The 19,748-nt window shown below is 38.5% G+C and overlaps 1 protein-coding gene across 1 annotated transcript; it reads right to left on the reverse strand.

Moving 5' to 3' along the window:
• Positions 1-3,300: 3,300 nt before the first annotated feature.
• On the reverse strand, positions 3,301-6,567 carry LOC114289862 (uncharacterized). Its single transcript, XM_082918860.1, has 2 exons — positions 3,996-6,567; positions 3,301-3,914 (listed from the first exon to the last, which is right to left on the reverse strand). The coding sequence occupies exons 1-2, from the start codon at positions 6,565-6,567 to the stop codon at positions 3,301-3,303; spliced, it is 3,186 nt and encodes a 1,061-aa protein (XP_082774986.1).
• Between the last annotated feature and the right edge of the window lie 13,181 nt (positions 6,568-19,748).

The raw sequence follows: 19,748 nt of genomic DNA on the forward strand, positions 1-19,748 counted from the left end.
CTCGAGTTTTGCTTTTACTTCTACTTTTGTAGTTCTTTTGTAATGAAACTTGGAAGTTAATGAAGTATCTTCAAGTTTTGCTTTAGCGCTCGGTTGGATAAGCTATGATACAAACTGAGCTCCCTTCTGTAATGAAGTACCTTCTAAATTCGCCAAGTGTTGAATTTGCAACTTGTACTTTTTTATTTATCTTGGAGTTCGGTCGGGTGGACCTCTTCTTTTGTAAGGCCGAACTCGTTTTTGTAATTGAAGCTTCACTTCAATGCACTCGTTCTTTTATTTTCGCAAGTGTTCAACTGCTTATCTTCAATTTTTGCTTATATGTCATGTTTGCCCCCGGCCGAGCAGAGGCTCTGTGGCCTAGCAGGCTGTCTGTTCGGTCTGATCAGGCTTCGTGCCTTAGAAAAAATTGAGTGAGTTTGTTGATGCCCCCAGCCGAGCATGAGCTTTGTGGCTCGGAAGGTTGTCTGTTCGGTCAGACCATGCTTTATGCCTTCGTAGAGAAAAAATTGTGAAAGTTTTTTATCATGTTGGTCGGCCGCCACCTGACTTGGTCAAGTTTTGGCGTGATTTAACCCTTCGTAGAGTGTAATTCGGCCCGTCTTCGAGCGCGAATTGTGAATTTGGACCGTGCTTTAAGTAACGATACTTGGCACAAATTCCACCAAGTTATACCACTTGGCACCCCGCTCCAACCAAAGGGTTGAGCATCCGGGATTGGCTTGAGTTAAGACCCGTGGCCAATTTGCTCCACCGAGCATAAATGTACAACACAAGTAAATAAGGACAAACTATAAAACAAATTTTCATTCATTGATACTTGTAACTTTTGATTACATCGAGGCATGTTCTGAGAAATACATTACTGTAAGTACTTTATCCTAAGAATCATATCACTGGAAGTACTTCTTTAGGTTGGCGACGTTCCATGGTCTAGGGATTGCCTTCCCTGATAAGTCAGCCAGATAGTATGCGCCATTGTCAAGTACTGATGTAACCTTGTAGGGCCCCTCCCAGTTAGCACCGAGTTTCCCTTCCCCAGGAACTTTCTTGTGATCCATTACCTTCCTGAGTACCAAGTCACCTGGTAGGAATTGCCTTGGACGCACATTCTTGTTGAAGCTCTTAGTGAGTTGCTATTGGTAGGCCGCCAACCGAAAAAGGGCAGCTTCCCTACGTTCTTCGGCCATGTCTAGAGCTTGGGCGATGGCTTCATCATTGTCTGCTGGCTCAAAGATCTCAGAACGGATGGTAGGAAGGCCAACCTCTAGAGGGATGACTGCTTCTATCCCATAGGTAAGAGAGTAAGGTGTCTCACCGGTTGACCGACGAGGAGTAGTTCGGTAGGCCCAGAGGACATTCGGTATCGCCTCTACCCATTTGCCCTTGGCTTTTTCAAGACGCTTTTTTATCCCATCAATGATCGTCTTATTGGACGCTTCAGCTTGGCCATTGCCCTGTGGGTAAGCCGGAGTGGAGTTTCGGAACTCTATCTTCAAGTCAGCGCAAAATCTTCTGAAGATCTTGCCATCAAATTGTGTACCATTGTCAGAGAGAAGGACTCTGGGAATGCCAAATCGAGTCACAACATTGCGCCAAACAAACCTCTTAGTGTCTGCTTCTTTGATCTTGCATAAGGCCTTCACCTCCACCCACTTGGTGAAGTAGTCAGTTACAGCGATGAAAAACCTTTTATTCCCTAGCTAATGGTCCAACAATGTCTAAGCCCCACTGAGCGAATGGCCAAGGACTGGTGAGGGGGGTTAGAGCTTTGGCTGGCTGGTGAATGAGAGGAGCAAACTTTTGGCACTTGTCGCACTTGCGGACATACTGTTGGGCCTCCTTTTGCATGCATGGCCACCAATACCCGTGTGTTAGGGCTCGGTGTGCCAAGGATCGACCACCAGTGTGGCTCCCACAGATTCCATCATGGATCTCATAGAGCACATCTTCCACCAGACTTGGATGAACACAGAGCAGATAAGGGCCCATGTAGGACTTCTTGTAAAGCTTACCAAATGGGGAGACCCAAAATCGAGCAGCTCTATGCCTTGTCTTGTGCGCTTCTTTTTTGTCCTCAGGAAGGGTGCCATTCTTCAGGAAGGCCAGAAGTGGGTCCATCCAACTTGGGCCCAAATCTGTGCAGAGGACCATTTCGACTAGTCGAATACTTGGTTGGGGTACATATTCCACCCATATTTTGCGAGCGTCTCTGGAGTCGACTGAGGAACCTAGGCAAGCTAAAGCATCAGCATGACCATTTCCCTCTCGGCCAATCTTCTCGACTCTGATGGCTTGGAACTTTCTGATCAAATTTTTGGCCTGTTCTGCATAAGTGGCCATCCGTTCATCGCGAGCCTCGTAAACTCCAGAGAGTTGGTTGACCACTAATTGGGAGTCACTAAAGACGAGTAGCTCCTCCGCGTTGAAGTGTTCGGCACTTCGCAAGCCGGCTAGTAGAGCTTCATACTCTGCTTCATTATTAGAAGCTTTCCAGCCCAACCGAATGGCTTGCTCCCACATGAATCCTTCAGGAGAAATAAGGACAACTCCTGCCCCAGAGCCTTTTTGGTTAGAAGAGCCATCCACAAACAGCTTCCATACGTCTCCAACAAAAAGTTTCCATGCTTCGGCTGGGGATTGCCCTTTATACTGGGCAGTCATAGTGACCAAAGCAGAGCCCCTTTCGGAGGGGACAGCCGGTCCCGGGGTGAATTCTGCAACAAAGTCTGCCAGAACTTGAGCTTTGATTGCTGTTCGAGGTTGGAACTTGATATCAAACTCTCCAAGCTCCACCGCCCACTTTGCTGTTCGGCCTGAGAAATCTGCTCGACTGAACACCGACTTGAGGGGGAATTCAGTGAGGACGTTGATGGTATGTCCTTGGAAGTAGTGAACAAGCTTCCTAGAGGCAATTAATAGTGCATATGCCAATTTCTCCAATGGCAAGTATCTAGTTTCGGCATCTAGGAGTGTCTTGCTAACATAATACACTGGTTTTTGCTCCTTCCCATCCTCTCTGACTAGCACTGCACTAACAGCATGATCAGAAACAGCCAAGTAAAGGAAAAGCTCTTCGTTGGCGACAGGTGTTGATAGAAGGGGAGGAGAGGACAAATACTTCTTCAAATCTTCTAGCGCTTCGGAGCACTGACTTCCCCACTCAAAACTGGTTTTCTTCCTTAGAAGTTGGAAGAAGGGCTTCATCCGATCAGAGGACCGACTGATGAAACGGTTAAGTGCTGCAGCCATAACAGCAAGTTTCTGGAGTTCTTTAGCCTTTGTAGGTGCTTCAAGGTCTTAGAGGGCTTTGATTTGGTCAGGGTTGGCTTCAATGCCCCGCCTAGTCACCATATACCCCAAGAACTTCCCTGATCCTACACCAAAGGCACATTTTGAGGCGTTCAATCGAAGCTTGTGAGTCCTCAGAATTCCAAACACTTGCTCAAGGTCCCTTAGATGGTGCGCGGCCAACTTGCTTTTGACGACCATGTCATCAATGTATGCTTCCATGGTTTTACCAAGCTGGTCCTTGAACATTTTGGTGACCATTCGCTGGTAGGTCGCACCAGCGTTCTTCAAGCCGAAGGGCATCACTTTGTAGCAGTAAGTGCCTCTAGGGTTGATAAAAGCCGTTTTCTCCTGGTCAGGACCAAACATAGGGATCTGGTGGTAGCCACTATAGGCGTCTAGAAAGCTCATGTGCTCATGTCCAGCCGTTGCGTCAACAAGTTGATCTATTCGTGGAAGGGGGAAGCTATCCTTGGGACAAGCTTTGTTAAGGCTAGTGAAATCAACGCAGACTCTCCATTTGCCATTCTTCTTTTTCACCACGACGGTGTTGGACAGCCACTTTGGGTACTGCACTTCTCGAATGACTCCAGCAGCCAAAAGTTTGTCCACCTCTTCGATCACTGCATCGGTGTGTTGCGCGGATGATCATCTACTCTTCTGAATAACCGGCCACGCTCCTAATTGGACGTTGAGTCGATGACAGGCATAGTTGGGGTCCAACCCAGGAGTGTCATAGGCCGACCAGGCGAACATTTCGATGTTTTTACGTAGTAGAGCCAGTAATTGCTCTTTCTCTCCAACAGTGAGGGAAGTGCCAAGCAGGAAGAACTTGTCTGGGTTTCCTTCTTCTACCAAGACCGTCTCTAGGTCTTCTACCATCTTCTCGGTCGGCACTCCCCCGACGTCTTCCAAAACTGGCTGGTCAGGTACTTCCACCATCTGCACTTGGTCGCAGACTTGTTTGGTTTTCATGGCGGCGATGAAGCAATGTTTGGCTGCCACTTGGTCTCCGCGAATCTCCTTTACTCCATACTTGGTTGGAAAGCGAACGAGTTGGTGATAGGTGGAAGGGACTGCCTCCATCTGGTGAATCCAAGGTCGGCCAAGGATGGCATTGTAGGGAGATGGGGTGTTTACCACCAAGAAGTCAACAGAGACCACCTTGGACTTAGCTATGACAGGCAGAGTTATTCGGCCGAGCGGCCATTCTGTTTGCGAGTTAAAGCCAACTAAAGGGGAGGTGGCAGGTGTCAGGTGTTGCTCACTGAGGCCGAGCTTCTTGAAAAGCTCATAATACATAATGTCTGCGGCACTTCCTTGGTCAATCAAGACTCGCTTCACATCGAACTTGTTGGCCACACCAACTGTAACGATGAGGGCATCGGTGTAGGGGTGCTGGATTCCCTCTAGGTCCCTTTCGGTGAACACGACGTTAAACCGAGAAGGTCTGGCTTCTGTCTTGGACTTTTTGGGAGGAGGTCCTACCGACATTACCTGCTGAATGTGGGTGGCTCGTTGGATTTCCCCTCGAATGGTGTTTTCTCTTTCGGGGTCAGTCATTCCATGGATAACATTGATGACCAACCTCGGGGCATGGTTCTCTTCAAGGGGGGCTTGGTCTAGTCCTTTCTTTTCCCTCATCTTATCAACGTCTATCCATTGTTGGAGGTGTCCCACCGTAACTAAGTCCTCCAAGTGTTGTTTGAGAGCTCTGCAATTTTGCGTCTTGTGTCCCTTCTCTCGGTGATAGGTGCAACGCAGTGTCTGATTGCGCCGAGTAGGGTCTCCAGGCATCTTAGCTGGCCAGACAAAGAAGGCTTCCCCTTTAAGTTTCTCGACGAGCCTGTATATTGGCTCTTTGAAGACGGTGGTGATGCCTTCATAAGACTTGGCCCTTTCCTCCTCGTTTTCTACTGTGGAGCGGTTCCTTTGGCCATAGTTCTTGCGCTGCTCATCCCTCCTTGGCTGCTCAGTCTTAGGCGGTCGAGGCGGTCTGACTTCTTCTTCAGCAACCGCAACATGTACTGAAGCAGCATCATCTTCCACGCGAGCTTGTTGCTCTATTCGAGCCCTCAAATCCTTCATGGTGGAGGCAGGTCGTTTCATCAACGACTGTCTTAGCTTGTGCGAAGGAGGTAGGCCTTGCTTGAAGTATAGCACGGCCAATTGTTCACTGCAAACATTTTCCTCCAGGTTACCATACTCCTTCCAATACCGTCGCGCGTACTGGCGTAGGGTTTCTTTCCTGTCCTTTCGGATATTGAACAAGGTATCTAACTGCTTTGGGACTCTACTGTTGGAGACGAATCGGGCTAAGAACGCCTTCGAGAGCTGCGTCCAGTCATAAATCGAGCCATTGGGGAGTTTGTCAAACCATCGAAAGCCAAGTTCTCCAAGGCTAAAGGGGAAGACTTTGCACATGAGTGCGTCGTTACGGTTCCAGAGGGACATCATCTGGCGGTAATGGCTGATGTGGGTCAGAGGGTCCGTCTTTCCATCATAGAGAATGAATTTCGGCGGGCTATACTTCCGTGGAGGTTCTACAGCTTCTACCTCTGGGGAGAAGGGGGTGGACACCAACCGGTCTAGAGCACGACGCTCTTGTTGGTGTATGGACCGGTCTAACTGGTCCCTTTCCCTACTGAGCCGGCGGTCCTGCTCGCTATCTCGTCGACGTTCTCCTTCTCTGCATAGCCGTCGTGCCTCTTCTCTGTTATCATTCAGCCAACTTCTCAAATCGTGTGGTCGCTCGTCGCGACGACAATGAAAGGTTTCAGATAGGCGGCTAACGGTCCTTTGCCTTTTATGAGAATTCTCTCGTGGGTTATTTTTTTGTAGGTTATTCGTCCTACTGCTGGCCCCTTCACTAAGTACCGGAATCGGCCGGCTACGCTCTCTACCAGTAGGACCACGACTGTAGTGCTCTTTACGAGGCGGAGGAAGAGAAGGGGTACGTCTCCTTTGCGATGGTCCACCAACGGATTTTCTTGGCTCCACTGGGGTCGTCATGAACTTCATCAATTGGGTGCGAAGCTTAGTGATCTCCAAACCCATTGAGTCAATGATGCGGTCATGGTGGTCTTTCTCAACAAAAAGGCGTTGAGACGTCTCAGCGGCAATGACACGGCGTCGCTCCGCCGCATTGGGTGTCTGATCATCGTGGTCCGTAATGTCATCGTGCGCTGGAGGGAATGCCAGACCCTTATCTTTGGTTCTCTCCGTCATTGGAGTCCTCTCTGCTAGCCCATAGTGGGGTGTATCTTCGATTCTCATCGCTGGAGTTCGTCACAAAGCAATCAGTGGTTTTCCCACAGACGGCGCCAATTGTGCGAGGGTGATTTCGGCACTATGAAGAAGGGTTGAACTTCCTGGATGAACAATATGCTCTAGGAATTGAAGATCTGCACAGAGTAACAAACGGTGAGGCTGCCCGACCGGGGTTTGGTCGGAAACCCCTCCGATGGTAAAGTCAGGGACTCAGGGAGAGGAAGAAGAGAGAATACAAAGAGTGTATATGTGTTAAGTGTGTGGATTTCGGATCCCTTGAGAGTGAATAGTGTTCACCTTTTATAGGAGAAGGTTGTTTGTCGTTCGAGTCCTTCTCTCTCCGCCATCTGTCCAATGTGTCTTATTCGTGATCGTCTCCTATTGGAGAAGGACGACCACTCCGCCTGACACTCGGGTGCAGGTCTGTTTTGTTTGTCTCATTAACGGACATCTCTCATTGGAGGAGGACGACCACTCCGCCTGCCATTCAGATGCGGGTCTGTCATATATGCACCTTGTCCCTCTGCACCTCCATATCTCCACGTTCTGTTCATACAGAGGGAGAGGAGCAGAGTTGTTTGTCTCTAGTGGACCCAAGAAAGATCTTCAGTGAATTGGCCTTCTCTAAGTTGGTCTGCTCTAGAACGGTTGTCCAACCAGGAGGTCCAACATGTTGCTCAACCCACTTCGGAGTGGTTCTGTCCATCCAGAAGGTCCAATATGTTGCTCGGCCCACTTTGGAGTGACGCTCGTACATTAGGCCAAACTCCTATGATTGTCTTACTTCGGAGCAAGTGTTGGCCATAGGGCCGAGGTCCGACCTAGCTCCACCTTGGAGTGAGTATCGCATTGGGCCTAGCACCAAGACTTGATTAATTTTTACCTACTTTATTTCCCTTTTAATTTAAAATATCAAATCTTTGAATCAAGTAATACTCATTAGTCTCGAATCGGGTTTTAACTGACATCCTTGGCTCTACCTAATCAGATTGGGTGATGGTTATGTTTCTGATCCCAGTTGAACCAATTTGCTCAGGAGTTAGAATTGGGCTTTTGGTTTGGCTAGGTTCAACAATAATGTGTTGCAATATATGAATTTCTAGCAGGATGTTATGAACAAGTTGTGTTCTTTGTTTTATGGGATATCACACATAGTCAGAGATCACCTCAACTATCAACTCAATTCTTATTCACATTAATAAAAATTAATAAAAGAAGAAGAAGAAGAAGTTCCCTCTCTATCTAACCATGGTATTCAATAATTTTATATTTTTCAACCAAAAAATAAAAAAGGTGACAGACTTGGAAGTTGGGTTCCATTAATAAGGAAAAGAGTTAGATATATCCCGTATATATTACATTACAAACAAATAAAGAAATCTCGTATTGAATACCCTAATTTGGAAATGAAGGATTAAATTCAAGGATGCATCATGGGGACAAGTCTGGATCCAATGCATCTCTTAATCAAAGCAAAGTATTAATAATAAATTAATAATAATAACAAGATGTTGCTTTTGGAACATATTGATCCGCCAACAGTGCTAAACAAGTTTATGCCCTTACTCAGAAAATGATAGAGCATATGCAATGCAGGGAAGGTTGAAAAATATCACATATAATCACATTTGTTATCAAAAAAATAAAAAATAAAAATATCACTAAATGCAGAAGCATTAATATATGTTTCAATGTTTTTGCGTTTGGTGATTAAAGGAGTGGTGAAAAATATGATTATATATATATAAGGGTAAAAAGCACTTTACCCCATTGTGATTTTGGACGGTTGCAAATGACCGAACTGTTTGAATACATGCTAACACCTCGCTTATGATTTTGAATTAAATTGCAATCTAACATCTATTAATTTTAGAGATTAAAAGACTATTTTACCCTTGTACAAAAAAATAATAAATATGTATATGAAGATACTTACAGCTTATATATATAATATATACACACATGAATATGTAACTAATATATATGTGTATACAGATGTTAGAAATAGATTAATTGCGGCAATTTCCAAACATATTGTAACAACCCTGATCCATGATTAGCGTTAATTCATGCTTAGTTATGCCTAATAAGTAATTAAAGTGAAATGTTGCGTCATGTGTTGCCTTATATGTGTTTACATCTGTTTAACGTAAAAAGATCTGTTCATGATTCCGTTTCAGTTTGCAAATTGAAGGCCTTATCGTCATCCAATTCAAAAATTGACTTGATTTATGTGTTATTTAAAATTTTTAGAACACTATGGTAGATTTAATTAAAATTCGATTCGGAACGATTAAATTAGATTAATTTAATGCCCACTTAATTAGCTTTAATTAATTATCATTAAGTAAGCCTATATAAGGCTTCTCAAATGCCTTCACTCTCTCGTTTTCTTCATTTCAACACATTTGAGCTTACACACACAAGCAAAACGTGGGGGAGAGAGAGATAGAAGAAAATTGAGATCAAAAGTTGGGAAATGAGAGAATTTCTAGGAATTATTGGAGATTTGCAAAGAATTTGGGAATTGAAGCTTCCTCGCTTGTGCAATTTAGACTCTAAGTAAGAGTTTTAGTCTTTGACCTTGTAATATAGATGATTAATGCATGAAAACAAGTGAATTAAGTGAATTCATGCAGGAATTGAGCTAGAATTGAAGAAAGTTAAGTCATTCTATACATGCATGCATATTTATAGCATTTTGAAGTTGTTTTCAAAGATTTTTCCCCATGCATGTTGTAATTCTAGCATGAGTTGAAGAATTCATAACATTTCTCATTAATAGACCTCATTTGATCATGTTTTAGAAGCCATGAACTCAAGTGAACACATGCATGTCATGTTCATATCATGTTCTTACATTTCAAGTTGAATTTTTGCATGTTTGACATGCTTTTGGGGCTTGATTTCATGAAATGATCTTCAACTCATAATGTTTTATAAGTTGTTAGATACTTTCCAAAATTTTGGCCCAAAAAAATGAGTTTTGAAGTGTGGAATTCGAATTTGGAAATTGGGAGTGCAATCTGAAATTCGAGATTCTAAACTTCCACTCGAGCGCGAGATTTTGCGCTCGAGCGGCCACGTTTGTTTTTGCATTTCCGCTCGAGCGACCAAAAGTTAGCTCGAGCGTGAAATACATGCTCCTAGAAGTTTCATGTTTTTGCAGACCGCTCGAGCGACAAAAGTTGCGTTTGAACGGGGACATGCACCTCACGCTCAAGCGCCTATCGAGCGTCCATAGGCGTGAAAATCACATAACCAGTACTTTTTCAAAATTTACAAAGTGCTCGAGCATCCCCTCACACATTGCATATTCGCTCGAGCAGAGAAAGCTATGCTCGAGTGGGGACCTTATTTTCAGAAAAATTGACCAAGTGTTTTAAAATGCATTTTTGTATCCTCATTCCATCCTAAGCATTCCTAGGCCATGATTAAGACTCAATAAGAGATTAAGACCAAGAAACACACTATGAATGAAATGAAAGAAGTTAAGTGCCAACCAAGTGTGTGTTTCATTATGTGTTTCTGCTATGTACGTGTAGATCACGCGCCTCAAGTTATTTGATTTGCCTAATCTGCAAGTGGAGCCATCAGTGAGTAATAACTCTGTAAAGTTATGTTTAACTTTAATTATTTTTTGATGCTATGAACTGATCAGTTTTCTGAAATGTAATGTTCTGTATGAATTGATGATTGTCCAAATTTCTGTAAAGTATTCGTGGCATCCTTAGCACAAGGCCCTAGCTCGAGGGTAACAATACCGTGGTCTCATGGCCTTTGCCCGGGGGTAACAATACTATGGTTCAAGCAAGTTACAAGTTTCCCGGTACCGGAGGTTCCCAATGGAACTAATAAGTAAGTTAACACTAATAGATATACCATGTATAACGAAGCATGAACTCTGATTTCTGTATGAAGTTGAACAAGAGAAAGAATATAAATCTATTTCTGTTATGAATTCTAGTTTCTGATTCTGTAATAGACATCATTCATTAAAACCCTTTACTTTGTTATTATTCACTGGGCTCTAACTCACTATTTATATTATGTATGTAGGTAAGCAGGCACATGACCAGGCACAGAGTTGAGGACCGGGCGTCTCAGTTTTGTCAGCCACCCTTTTGTGCCTCCCGGGGAATGTCTAGTTTTGTAACTTTACTACAGTCGTTTTTGCTTGTTTGTTTATCTGTACACTAGGCTAAGTCCTCTTTTGGTTTCATCCTTGTGATTGGATGACCCATGGTTAATGTATTTATGACGTTATATATATATATATATATACAAGTTCATTTTGAAGTTTTCCGTCTCATATATGTTATGGACATTGTATATTCTCTATATTTGCTTCTGCAGTCTCTTACTATATGTTGTTCTGTCAAGAGACCTTTGGTAATCCACGGATGATTGGCCTGTTACAACACTAAACCTATAGGGGCAGATTTGGGTCGCGACACATACAAAACTAACAATCTAAATCATTTAGCACGTACAAAAGTAATTTAAATTGTTGTTTCACAATTAATAAATCAACACAAAAGATTTTAGTGTAGAAAAAATCACAGTTGGAGCACCTCAAATTGTGAGTAAAAAAAAAAATCATGGATTAATAGCCATTAATCAATCCACTATAAAAAAAATAATGAAATTATACAAGAGTACAATCAATTACCCAACACGCTCAAGAATTGTCTTTCGCCTCTTATGCCTTTTTCAACAATGCCTTCATCTCGGAATTGATGAGCCCAGTGTTGAGTCCACAACACCCAAATCGAGTCCACGATGATAAGCTGTTTTGAACTCCTTCAAAGCCTCCAAGCTCAAATCCTCGAAATCCACCGATCAAATACTCTTTAAAGTATAATCAAAACAAACCCCCTTGATATAAGCAATCTAATTCATGTGATACGACCAATCTCACAAAAACATCAAGGAAAACAATAAGCAAGCACTCCAGAAGCATACACAATCTCTCAAGTTTTAGATTTGGAAGCTGTAACCCTAAATTTTGTAACTTACGCAACTTTACATGAAACAGGGCCACGAAGACCGCTCGAGTGCAGGAAAATTCACTCGAGCGGTGTGTCTTAGACGCGAAGAAACCATAAGTGCCTTCGCTCGAGTGACAAAAAGTTCGCTCGAGCGTAGAATCAAATCTCCCAGTATTTTTGCAGACAAGTCTAAACTACTGAAAGATGCCATTCTTCACTCGAGCCATCACTACACCGCTTGAGCAGTCCAAGTGCAAATAGGGCACTAACTTTATAACTGAAATGTGTTTGTTTGCGGAATTGACAACGCAAAGGGACCTAACATATACACAAATAGGGTATATGCATACAGAACATATAGATCAGCAAATCAAATCAAATCAAATTAATCGGCAAAGCAAATCAATTAAAAAATCAAATATACACATACAGAGAAGGGAAGAGGGAACAACTCCGGTAGTGGGAGAGAAGATGGGGTGGTGACAGGGGTTAGAAACGAAAAGGGAGATCGGGTGGTGGCGATGGTCGGGATTGTAAGAGATGACGACAACGGAGCTTGGGGAGAGAAGATGAGGTTGCTGGAGGTAGTGAGTGAGGAAGTATGGTGTTACAGATTAGGGTTTACAAACTTAAGTTAGGGTTAAGCTTTGGTGAAGAAAAAGATAATAAGGGTATAAATGTCATTTTAGTTTAATTTAATTTTATTATATTTGAAAGGAAAAAAAAAAAGGTCTACTCGTGAATTGAAGGCATGTATTACAAATTCTATTACTTTGGACAAAAAGTGTAACGATTGCAATTTAGGAGTTGTTTGGAGTGTTCTAAATAAGTGTATTTTTTGTCTTTTTAGACTAAAAAGTTGAGGTTGAAAATATGAATGTTTGAGTCAACTTTTTGACTTTTATGGAAAAATGTGTATTAAAAATTTGTATAAATTAATGTGTAGGGAAAAATTAGTATTGGGAGTTGTGCAGCCGTAATTGTTGACTTTTGGTGAATAGTTATAACTTTTTAACTTTTTGAGTGACTTTTTGACTTTTTAACTTTTTTGAGACTTCTCCAACTTGGCCTTAGTCTAAAATCATATTAGGATGTCATCTGCAATAACCCAAAACCAATGAAGGGTAAAGTACGTTTTACCTAGGAATGGCAATGAGGGGCAATGGGATGGATATTAATTCTCCATCCCCATTCCCCTATAATAAATTTTTCCCATTCTCCATGGGTACCACCCTCCCCATTTTTTAATGGGTATGGATTTTCCCCAACCCACTTTAATCCTCATTTTTATTTTTTATATTTAATGTTAACAACCACTTTCTTTTTTCTTTTCTTTTTTCTTTTTTTTTAAGGTTCACAACAAAAACTAAATATACCTTCAATCTTTTTTCTTTCTTTTTTAATATATTTAATGTTAACATTTTTTTTTTTAAGGTTCACAACAAAAGTTAAATATACTTTCAATCTTTTTTCTTTCTTTTTAATATATTTAATGTTAACAACCTTCCTTTTTTTCTTTTTTCTTTTTTTATAAAGATTTTAACTAAATATACCTTCAATCTTTTTTCTTTCTTTTTTAATATATTTAATGTTAACAACTTATTTTTTGATTTATTTTTTATTTTTTTTAAGGTTCACAACAAAAGCTAAATATACATTCAATCTTATTTTATTTTATTTGGTTCAACAACAAAATCAAATACACATTAATTAATTAATTAAAAAGTTTGTTTTATAATAATCAAATATATAATTTTGAGACAATCAAAAAGTTTGTTTGAAGAAAGTGTTATAAGACTCATATTAAATTGCATCAGGGCATAAATAAGGAATTGTTTGTTGATCTCTTAGCCACGGACATTTTAGACATTAAACCATCTTTCTCTTAGCAAATTTGAACTATTCATTTTAATTTATCCAAAATCTAATTATACCTGTAACAAATCTAAACCACTCATTTTAAGATATCTATGCATTTCCACACTCAATCCATCCTCCATCTTCTTCCTTTAGTCCCCCACGAATTTTGTTGTTTGTTACTGAGAGGGTGATTTATGATCCGGTGTTGGGCCGAGGTAGTGACCGAGCAAGTTGAGAGCCCGGCAGTGCATTTGGCCGAGATGATCGACTGTTCACCCAGAGATGGGCTGTCAGAGCTTGGGCCGAGCAGAACTTGGGCCGAGCGCGTCCCGCCCCGGACCGTAAAGAAGCAGCTGGGCAAGACCCGGTTGCTCGGTCCGAGGATAGCCGAAGCCAGACAAGCCGAGTGTCCGGTGCCCGGAAAGGCACGGTCGACCGAGGTTACCGTTTGACCGGCAGGGAAGCTGGCCACGGGGTGCTTCGGGCTAGGCTTTGCCGAGATGCCGCCTAGCCCGGCCCCCCCTATATATACTTTGCCAGGAAAGTGCTAGGGTATGGAGCACGGCATGGCACGACTACGGATAGGGCAGCTCGGCTGCCGAGCTCCAGCTGTGATGACGGGCAGTTGAGGTTAGGTGATGAATGGCATGGTCTATGCTGACAGATGGGATAGCAGAGCCACGTGTCAGGAGATGACTGGGAGTGGATATGGGGCTCAGAAGGTATATAAGCATGTCTGCGCCCCCCATACGCGATACACGAACACATCTGTAAGGATTTCTTACACTCAAACACTCTCTCCCTTCTCTCTATCCATCCTAAGGTGTGTGCTAACTTGACCGTCGGAGGGTTTTTCCGGCCACACACCGCCGGGTAGCTCACCATTATTTGCTCGCAGGTGATCGGACATCGACGGAGCTCGGAAGAAAGGAATACGGGCTTGCCGGACTATTTGCTCCCCGTACAGTTACTTTTAAAAAACAAAAAATGTTTTTTCAATTAAATTTTTACTAATTTCACAACACCATCACTACTATTCTCACTTTCACTGTCACACTACCATCACCATAGCCACTACCATCATTACTGCCGCCATCACCCCACCACTATGTAACAATCTCTACTTTCACCTTCGTTCCATCACCACCACCACCAAATATAAAAAAATATATTTTGAATTTTTTTTATAAAAAATATTTTTCATTAAAAAATATTTTCTATCTAAATAAATGAAGCATAACATTGGGAAACAAGCTGATTTCAGTTAAATCTGTTCATAACTAAGAAAAATTCTTTTAATTTTAAAAAATTATTTAGTAAGACTTTGTATCCCCTTTTTGTTTTTCTAGCAAAATAAATCTTTGTACCCATCATTTCTAACCAATCACGACTCATGCTTGTTTTGATTCTCTACAATTTTCTTATTTTCAAATACATTCATATATGTGTGTGTGTGTGTGTGTTGTATAAATTGTGTGATAATATAAAACAAATAGATTCATACTCGCTAATTGAAATTTCAGAACAAGCAAACCATTCTGAAAATTACAATACACAACAAAATAAAATAACATAGAAAAGCAAACCGAAACCTACGCTAGACAGTATCCTTAATTTTTTTAAATAAATTTAATAAATTCTAGATATGCATAAAATTTGACAAAAATAATGTGACAATGTTAATTAATGTGTATTTGATTTTATTGTTGAGCCAAATAAAATAAAATAAGATTGAATGTATAGCTTTGGTTGTGAATCTTTAAAAAAAAAAAAAAATGGTTGTGAACCTTAAAAAAAAAAATTTAAAAAAAAGAAAAAAGATTAAATGTGTATTTAGCTTTGGTTGTGAATCTTAAAATAAAAAAAATAAAAAATAAAATAAAATAAAATAAAAATTGGTTGTGAACCTTAAAAACAAATTAAAAAAAGAAAAAAGATTAAATGTATATTTAGCTTTGATTGTGAATCTTAAAAATTTTAAAAAAAAATGGTTGTGAACCTTAAAAATAAAAAATAAAAAGATTTGAGGTATATTTAGCTTTGGTTGTGGATCTTTAAAAAAAAAAAATGGTTGTGAACCTGAAAAAATAAATAAATAAAAAAAAAGATTGAATGTATATTTAGTTTTGGTTGTGAATCTAAAAAAAAAAAAACATATGGGGAAATTAGTGGGTACCCATCCCCAACCCATCCCCGATATTTAAGGAATATCACTTACCCTACCCAATGGATAAGAAAAAGAGGGGAAAACCCATGTATTTGGGTTGGGTCTCCATAGATACCCACAGAGTAGGTTATCCATTGCCATTACTAGTTTTACCAGATATATAAAACCTTACTCTAATGATATTTGGTTCAATAAAATGGATGTAGGAATCAAATAATTGATTAATCAAAATATTTATTCTCATGTGTTTTTAAATAATAAAAAAAACAATAGAAATCACTATTCATTAATTTAAAAAAAATAATGATAATCACTCTATTAGGACATCAAGAAAAAACACATCTTACACAAAATTATTTCATCAAACCAGACACTGTCGTTGGAAATATGGCAAATTTAATGGAGTGGTGAGACTAGGAATTGAACCCAAAAAGTAAGATCTCCTTTTTCTTTTTCTTTTTCTTTTTTTTTTTTCCTTCCATATCATCGATTAGACTCCAAATCCCTTTATGTCATGCATCACCAACAATTTTTACCCTTTTTCTTTTTCACTTTGTCCTTATGGTGGTGTCCTTCCAAATGAGTTTCAAATGCTCCATGTGACCTTCAAAGAATTATCAGAAATGTGTGGTCACCAAATCGATGAACTTACCCCAAATCCATTTTGGATTTAAATATAAATTTAAATTGTTCGAGTTTTGTAGGCTGTTTTGTATATTATTCATATATATAAAAAAATTAGATTAATAATTATTATATTTTTATTTTATTATATTTATCTCAAAAAATTAGATAATTTATTTTAAAAAACACGCTTGTTCATTTTTTTTTAGAAATAAATGTCATAAAATGAAACATTACAATTATCAAATTAATTTATTTTTTTCATAAATAATATATAAAAAATATTTTACAAAATAAACAATCAAAACCAAATTTGTAATGAGGCCTCGTTTGGCAAGTGACCCTTTTAGTTAAAAAGTCAAAAATTTACTAAAAAAATAAAAAAATCAATAACTCATACTAAAAAGTCAAAAATTCTCTTTTCTCTCTACTTTTTACACATCACAAAAATTTTAAAAAATTATTCTAAACATACTAATTTTTTTTAACTCATATTTTAATTAAATAATCAAAAAATTATTAAATTAACCTGTTTCCAAAGGAGCTGAATCTTATAAACATAGAGAAGTTCAACCATATTATTTGTTGCTTAGATGACAAAAAGAAGCCCAATTAGAAATCACCGCATAAAGATTTTAATGGCAAAGACAAGAATTTTCTGATTTTTTAGATAGGGGCCAGGCAAGGAATTTAATTTCCTTTAACAACGCAACTAGACTGCATACGTGTAATGTGATAACTCGATTGGGCATAAGACTTTGACTATTTTAGTTGTAAAAAATTAAAATAAATTAAAAAGTTAAAAAGATAAATGGCTTATTTGACAAACTGGTTGGGATAGTTTGGGATAATTTAAATAAATATATTTTTTAATTTTTTATGAAATATGGGTTAGGTATATGTGGAGTTTGAAATGATGTGTTAGAAAGATAACGTGACTTAAATAAGATGATATGACTTAAATAGAATAGTAACTTTTTGAATTTTTAAATTTTTTAGATCATGCCAAACAAGACCTAAGAGTTATCTTCTGAATTTTAATTCATTTTTAATTACATTACCTTTTATATTTTTTACCTACAAAAAGATTAAAAAAAAGTCAAAAAAATTAAAAAATCAGTTTTTAATCAACTTCTCAAAACACCTCAAAATGTCACGTCCAAATTACAATTATTTCATTTTTTCTCTCAAAAAAGTCAAAAAAAACTAAAAAACTCATCTCAAACGAGATTTTTTAGCCTTAGGTTAAAATAGCAAAAAAAGTAAAAAACTAAAAAGGCAACCGTATCCCAAATCTTTTGAGAAGTGGGTTAAAGCCAGTTCCCAACTTTTAAACCATTTTGAGTCATATCATCTTTCACATTTTTCACACGTTTTTTCAAAAAAAACCAAAAAACTAGTTGTTGGGTCTCGTTTGGCATGCAACAGTTTTAGTCTAAAAGTAAAAAAGACCTATAATCTATACCAAAAAATCAAATATTCTATTTTTCCTGTACTTTTTGTACATCTTTTCGTAAAAAATTAAAAAATCATTTCAAACATACTATTTTGTTTACCTTATATTATAATTAAAAAATTACTAAAATAATCTATTTCCAAACAAAGTATTAATCATCTTTCCAAAACACTTTAAAAAGCTTAGTTTGCAAAGATCTTATCTTTTAACCTGTTACATTATTTTAATCATAAACCTTTGCAATTGCGTTACACAATCAAATGTGAGCTTTAATCAAACGGTCGGTGCCATTGCAAGCGGTTGGTAAACTACTCAATTGGAGTTTTTAATTTCACTCACATAATTTCTTTTCACATTCCTAGTTTTTTGACATTTATGTGTATATATATATATATATATATTTCAAGAATTTGTATACAAGCATTTAGTGTTATTTCTTCTTTATAGTATAAAAATAACTTTAAAAAATTGATTATCTAACTATTGAGAAATAATTGTTCAAAAAAAACTATTGAGAAATAAATAATTTTAATTTTGACTTTTTAATTATAACTTTCAACTTAAACAACAGAACCCTCCAAATTACCACCACAAAATGTGTATAATTGCAAAGTGGTCTTCAATTTAGCATTGTGCCTGCCAGCTTTATTTATAAATGCTATGCCATTTGAATTGAGATGATCATTAAAAAAATAAAAAAGTTGCCTTAAAAAGCTTGATCATCATGGTGTTAAAGATGCCTTCAAAAAAAAAAAAAAAAAAAATCACAATAAGGATGCAATAATATTATTTTTGTAAATGAAAATCATTTTTGTAAGTATTTTATTTTAAGATTAACATTGAATCATATCATTGGGGTAGATAGATTATATATATATATATATATATGTTTATTTATTTATTTATTTTTATATCACTATTTTTTAACTTATCTTTGCAAAAAATAATTATATATTGGTTTATTATTATTATTTTTTGTAATTAATAGTATTTGGGAAACACACACACCACATAAATTGCAATATGGTGTATTGACCCACGTTAAAGAGATGCCTATAAATTAAGATGAAAGCAATTCTTAATTGATACTTTGCGTGGCTTTTTTATGTATGTCGACATCTTTTGCATAACAACCCTCATGGAGAGAATATTTATTAGTGCAGTGCCCCATGTGCATAAATTGTTTTCGCTTTTTGTCACTTGAGTATGAATGGGAGTTGTTGGATATGAAAGACCAACAATGGTTTATCCCATTAATTTGGGAGCATTAATTGGTTATTAATAATGTAGATATTCAAAAAAAAAAAAAAAACTTAAGATCAAAATATCACATCAATAAGTGGGACACACCAATTAATGCTCTTAAATTAGTAGTCTTAAACATTTTTCATGAAAGATTAATGCCCCAGACCCCTGTACTTCCCCACCCCCAGTGACCCCCAACCCCACGTGGGGGTGGGTGATTGGAAGAAAAGAAAAAAATAAAAAATTGACCAATGAAATGCCAGTGAGGGTGCTAGGGTCCCTAACATAGTTGGATATGAAAATAGAGCTCTGCTAGGCACCCCAGCACCCCCACCTCCACATGGGGCCTGTGAGGGCAAAGTCAAAAAAAAAAAAAAATTCATCCAATCAAAAACCAGTTGGGTTGTGGGGGTCACCCCTACTGGATCCAAAGTATTTAATATGAGATTGTTTGCAAATTTTTTAGCAGTGGAGTTGTTATTGTCATAATTTGATAGCAACAATTATATTTGAAAAATGTTAAAGTTCGTGTTAAATTTAACATAAACTTTGACAACTGCTATTTGTTCTAAATCATCAAGAAACTTCCCTCTCCTTTCCTCCTTCCTCCCAACAAAACATCCTTCCCTTCATCTCTTCCGCCTGCCAGCCCTCCTGCCTGCCATTCTTGTAGTAGTCCAAAAACACCAGTTTTTATGTCAAAATGACAAAAATGAAAGCTAAACCATTAAAGCAACATTGTTATTTTTCATCAATTTTTTAATATTTATTATCATAATTTGATAATGACAATCTAGTATAATATTTGTCATTAAAGATATTCTTATTTGGCAACCTCTCTAGA

The sequence above is a fragment of the Camellia sinensis genome, chromosome 3 (genome assembly GCF_055761805.1).
Source record: "Camellia sinensis isolate YWXY chromosome 3, ASM5576180v1, whole genome shotgun sequence".
Classification (NCBI taxonomy): Eukaryota; Viridiplantae; Streptophyta; class Magnoliopsida; order Ericales; family Theaceae; genus Camellia; species Camellia sinensis.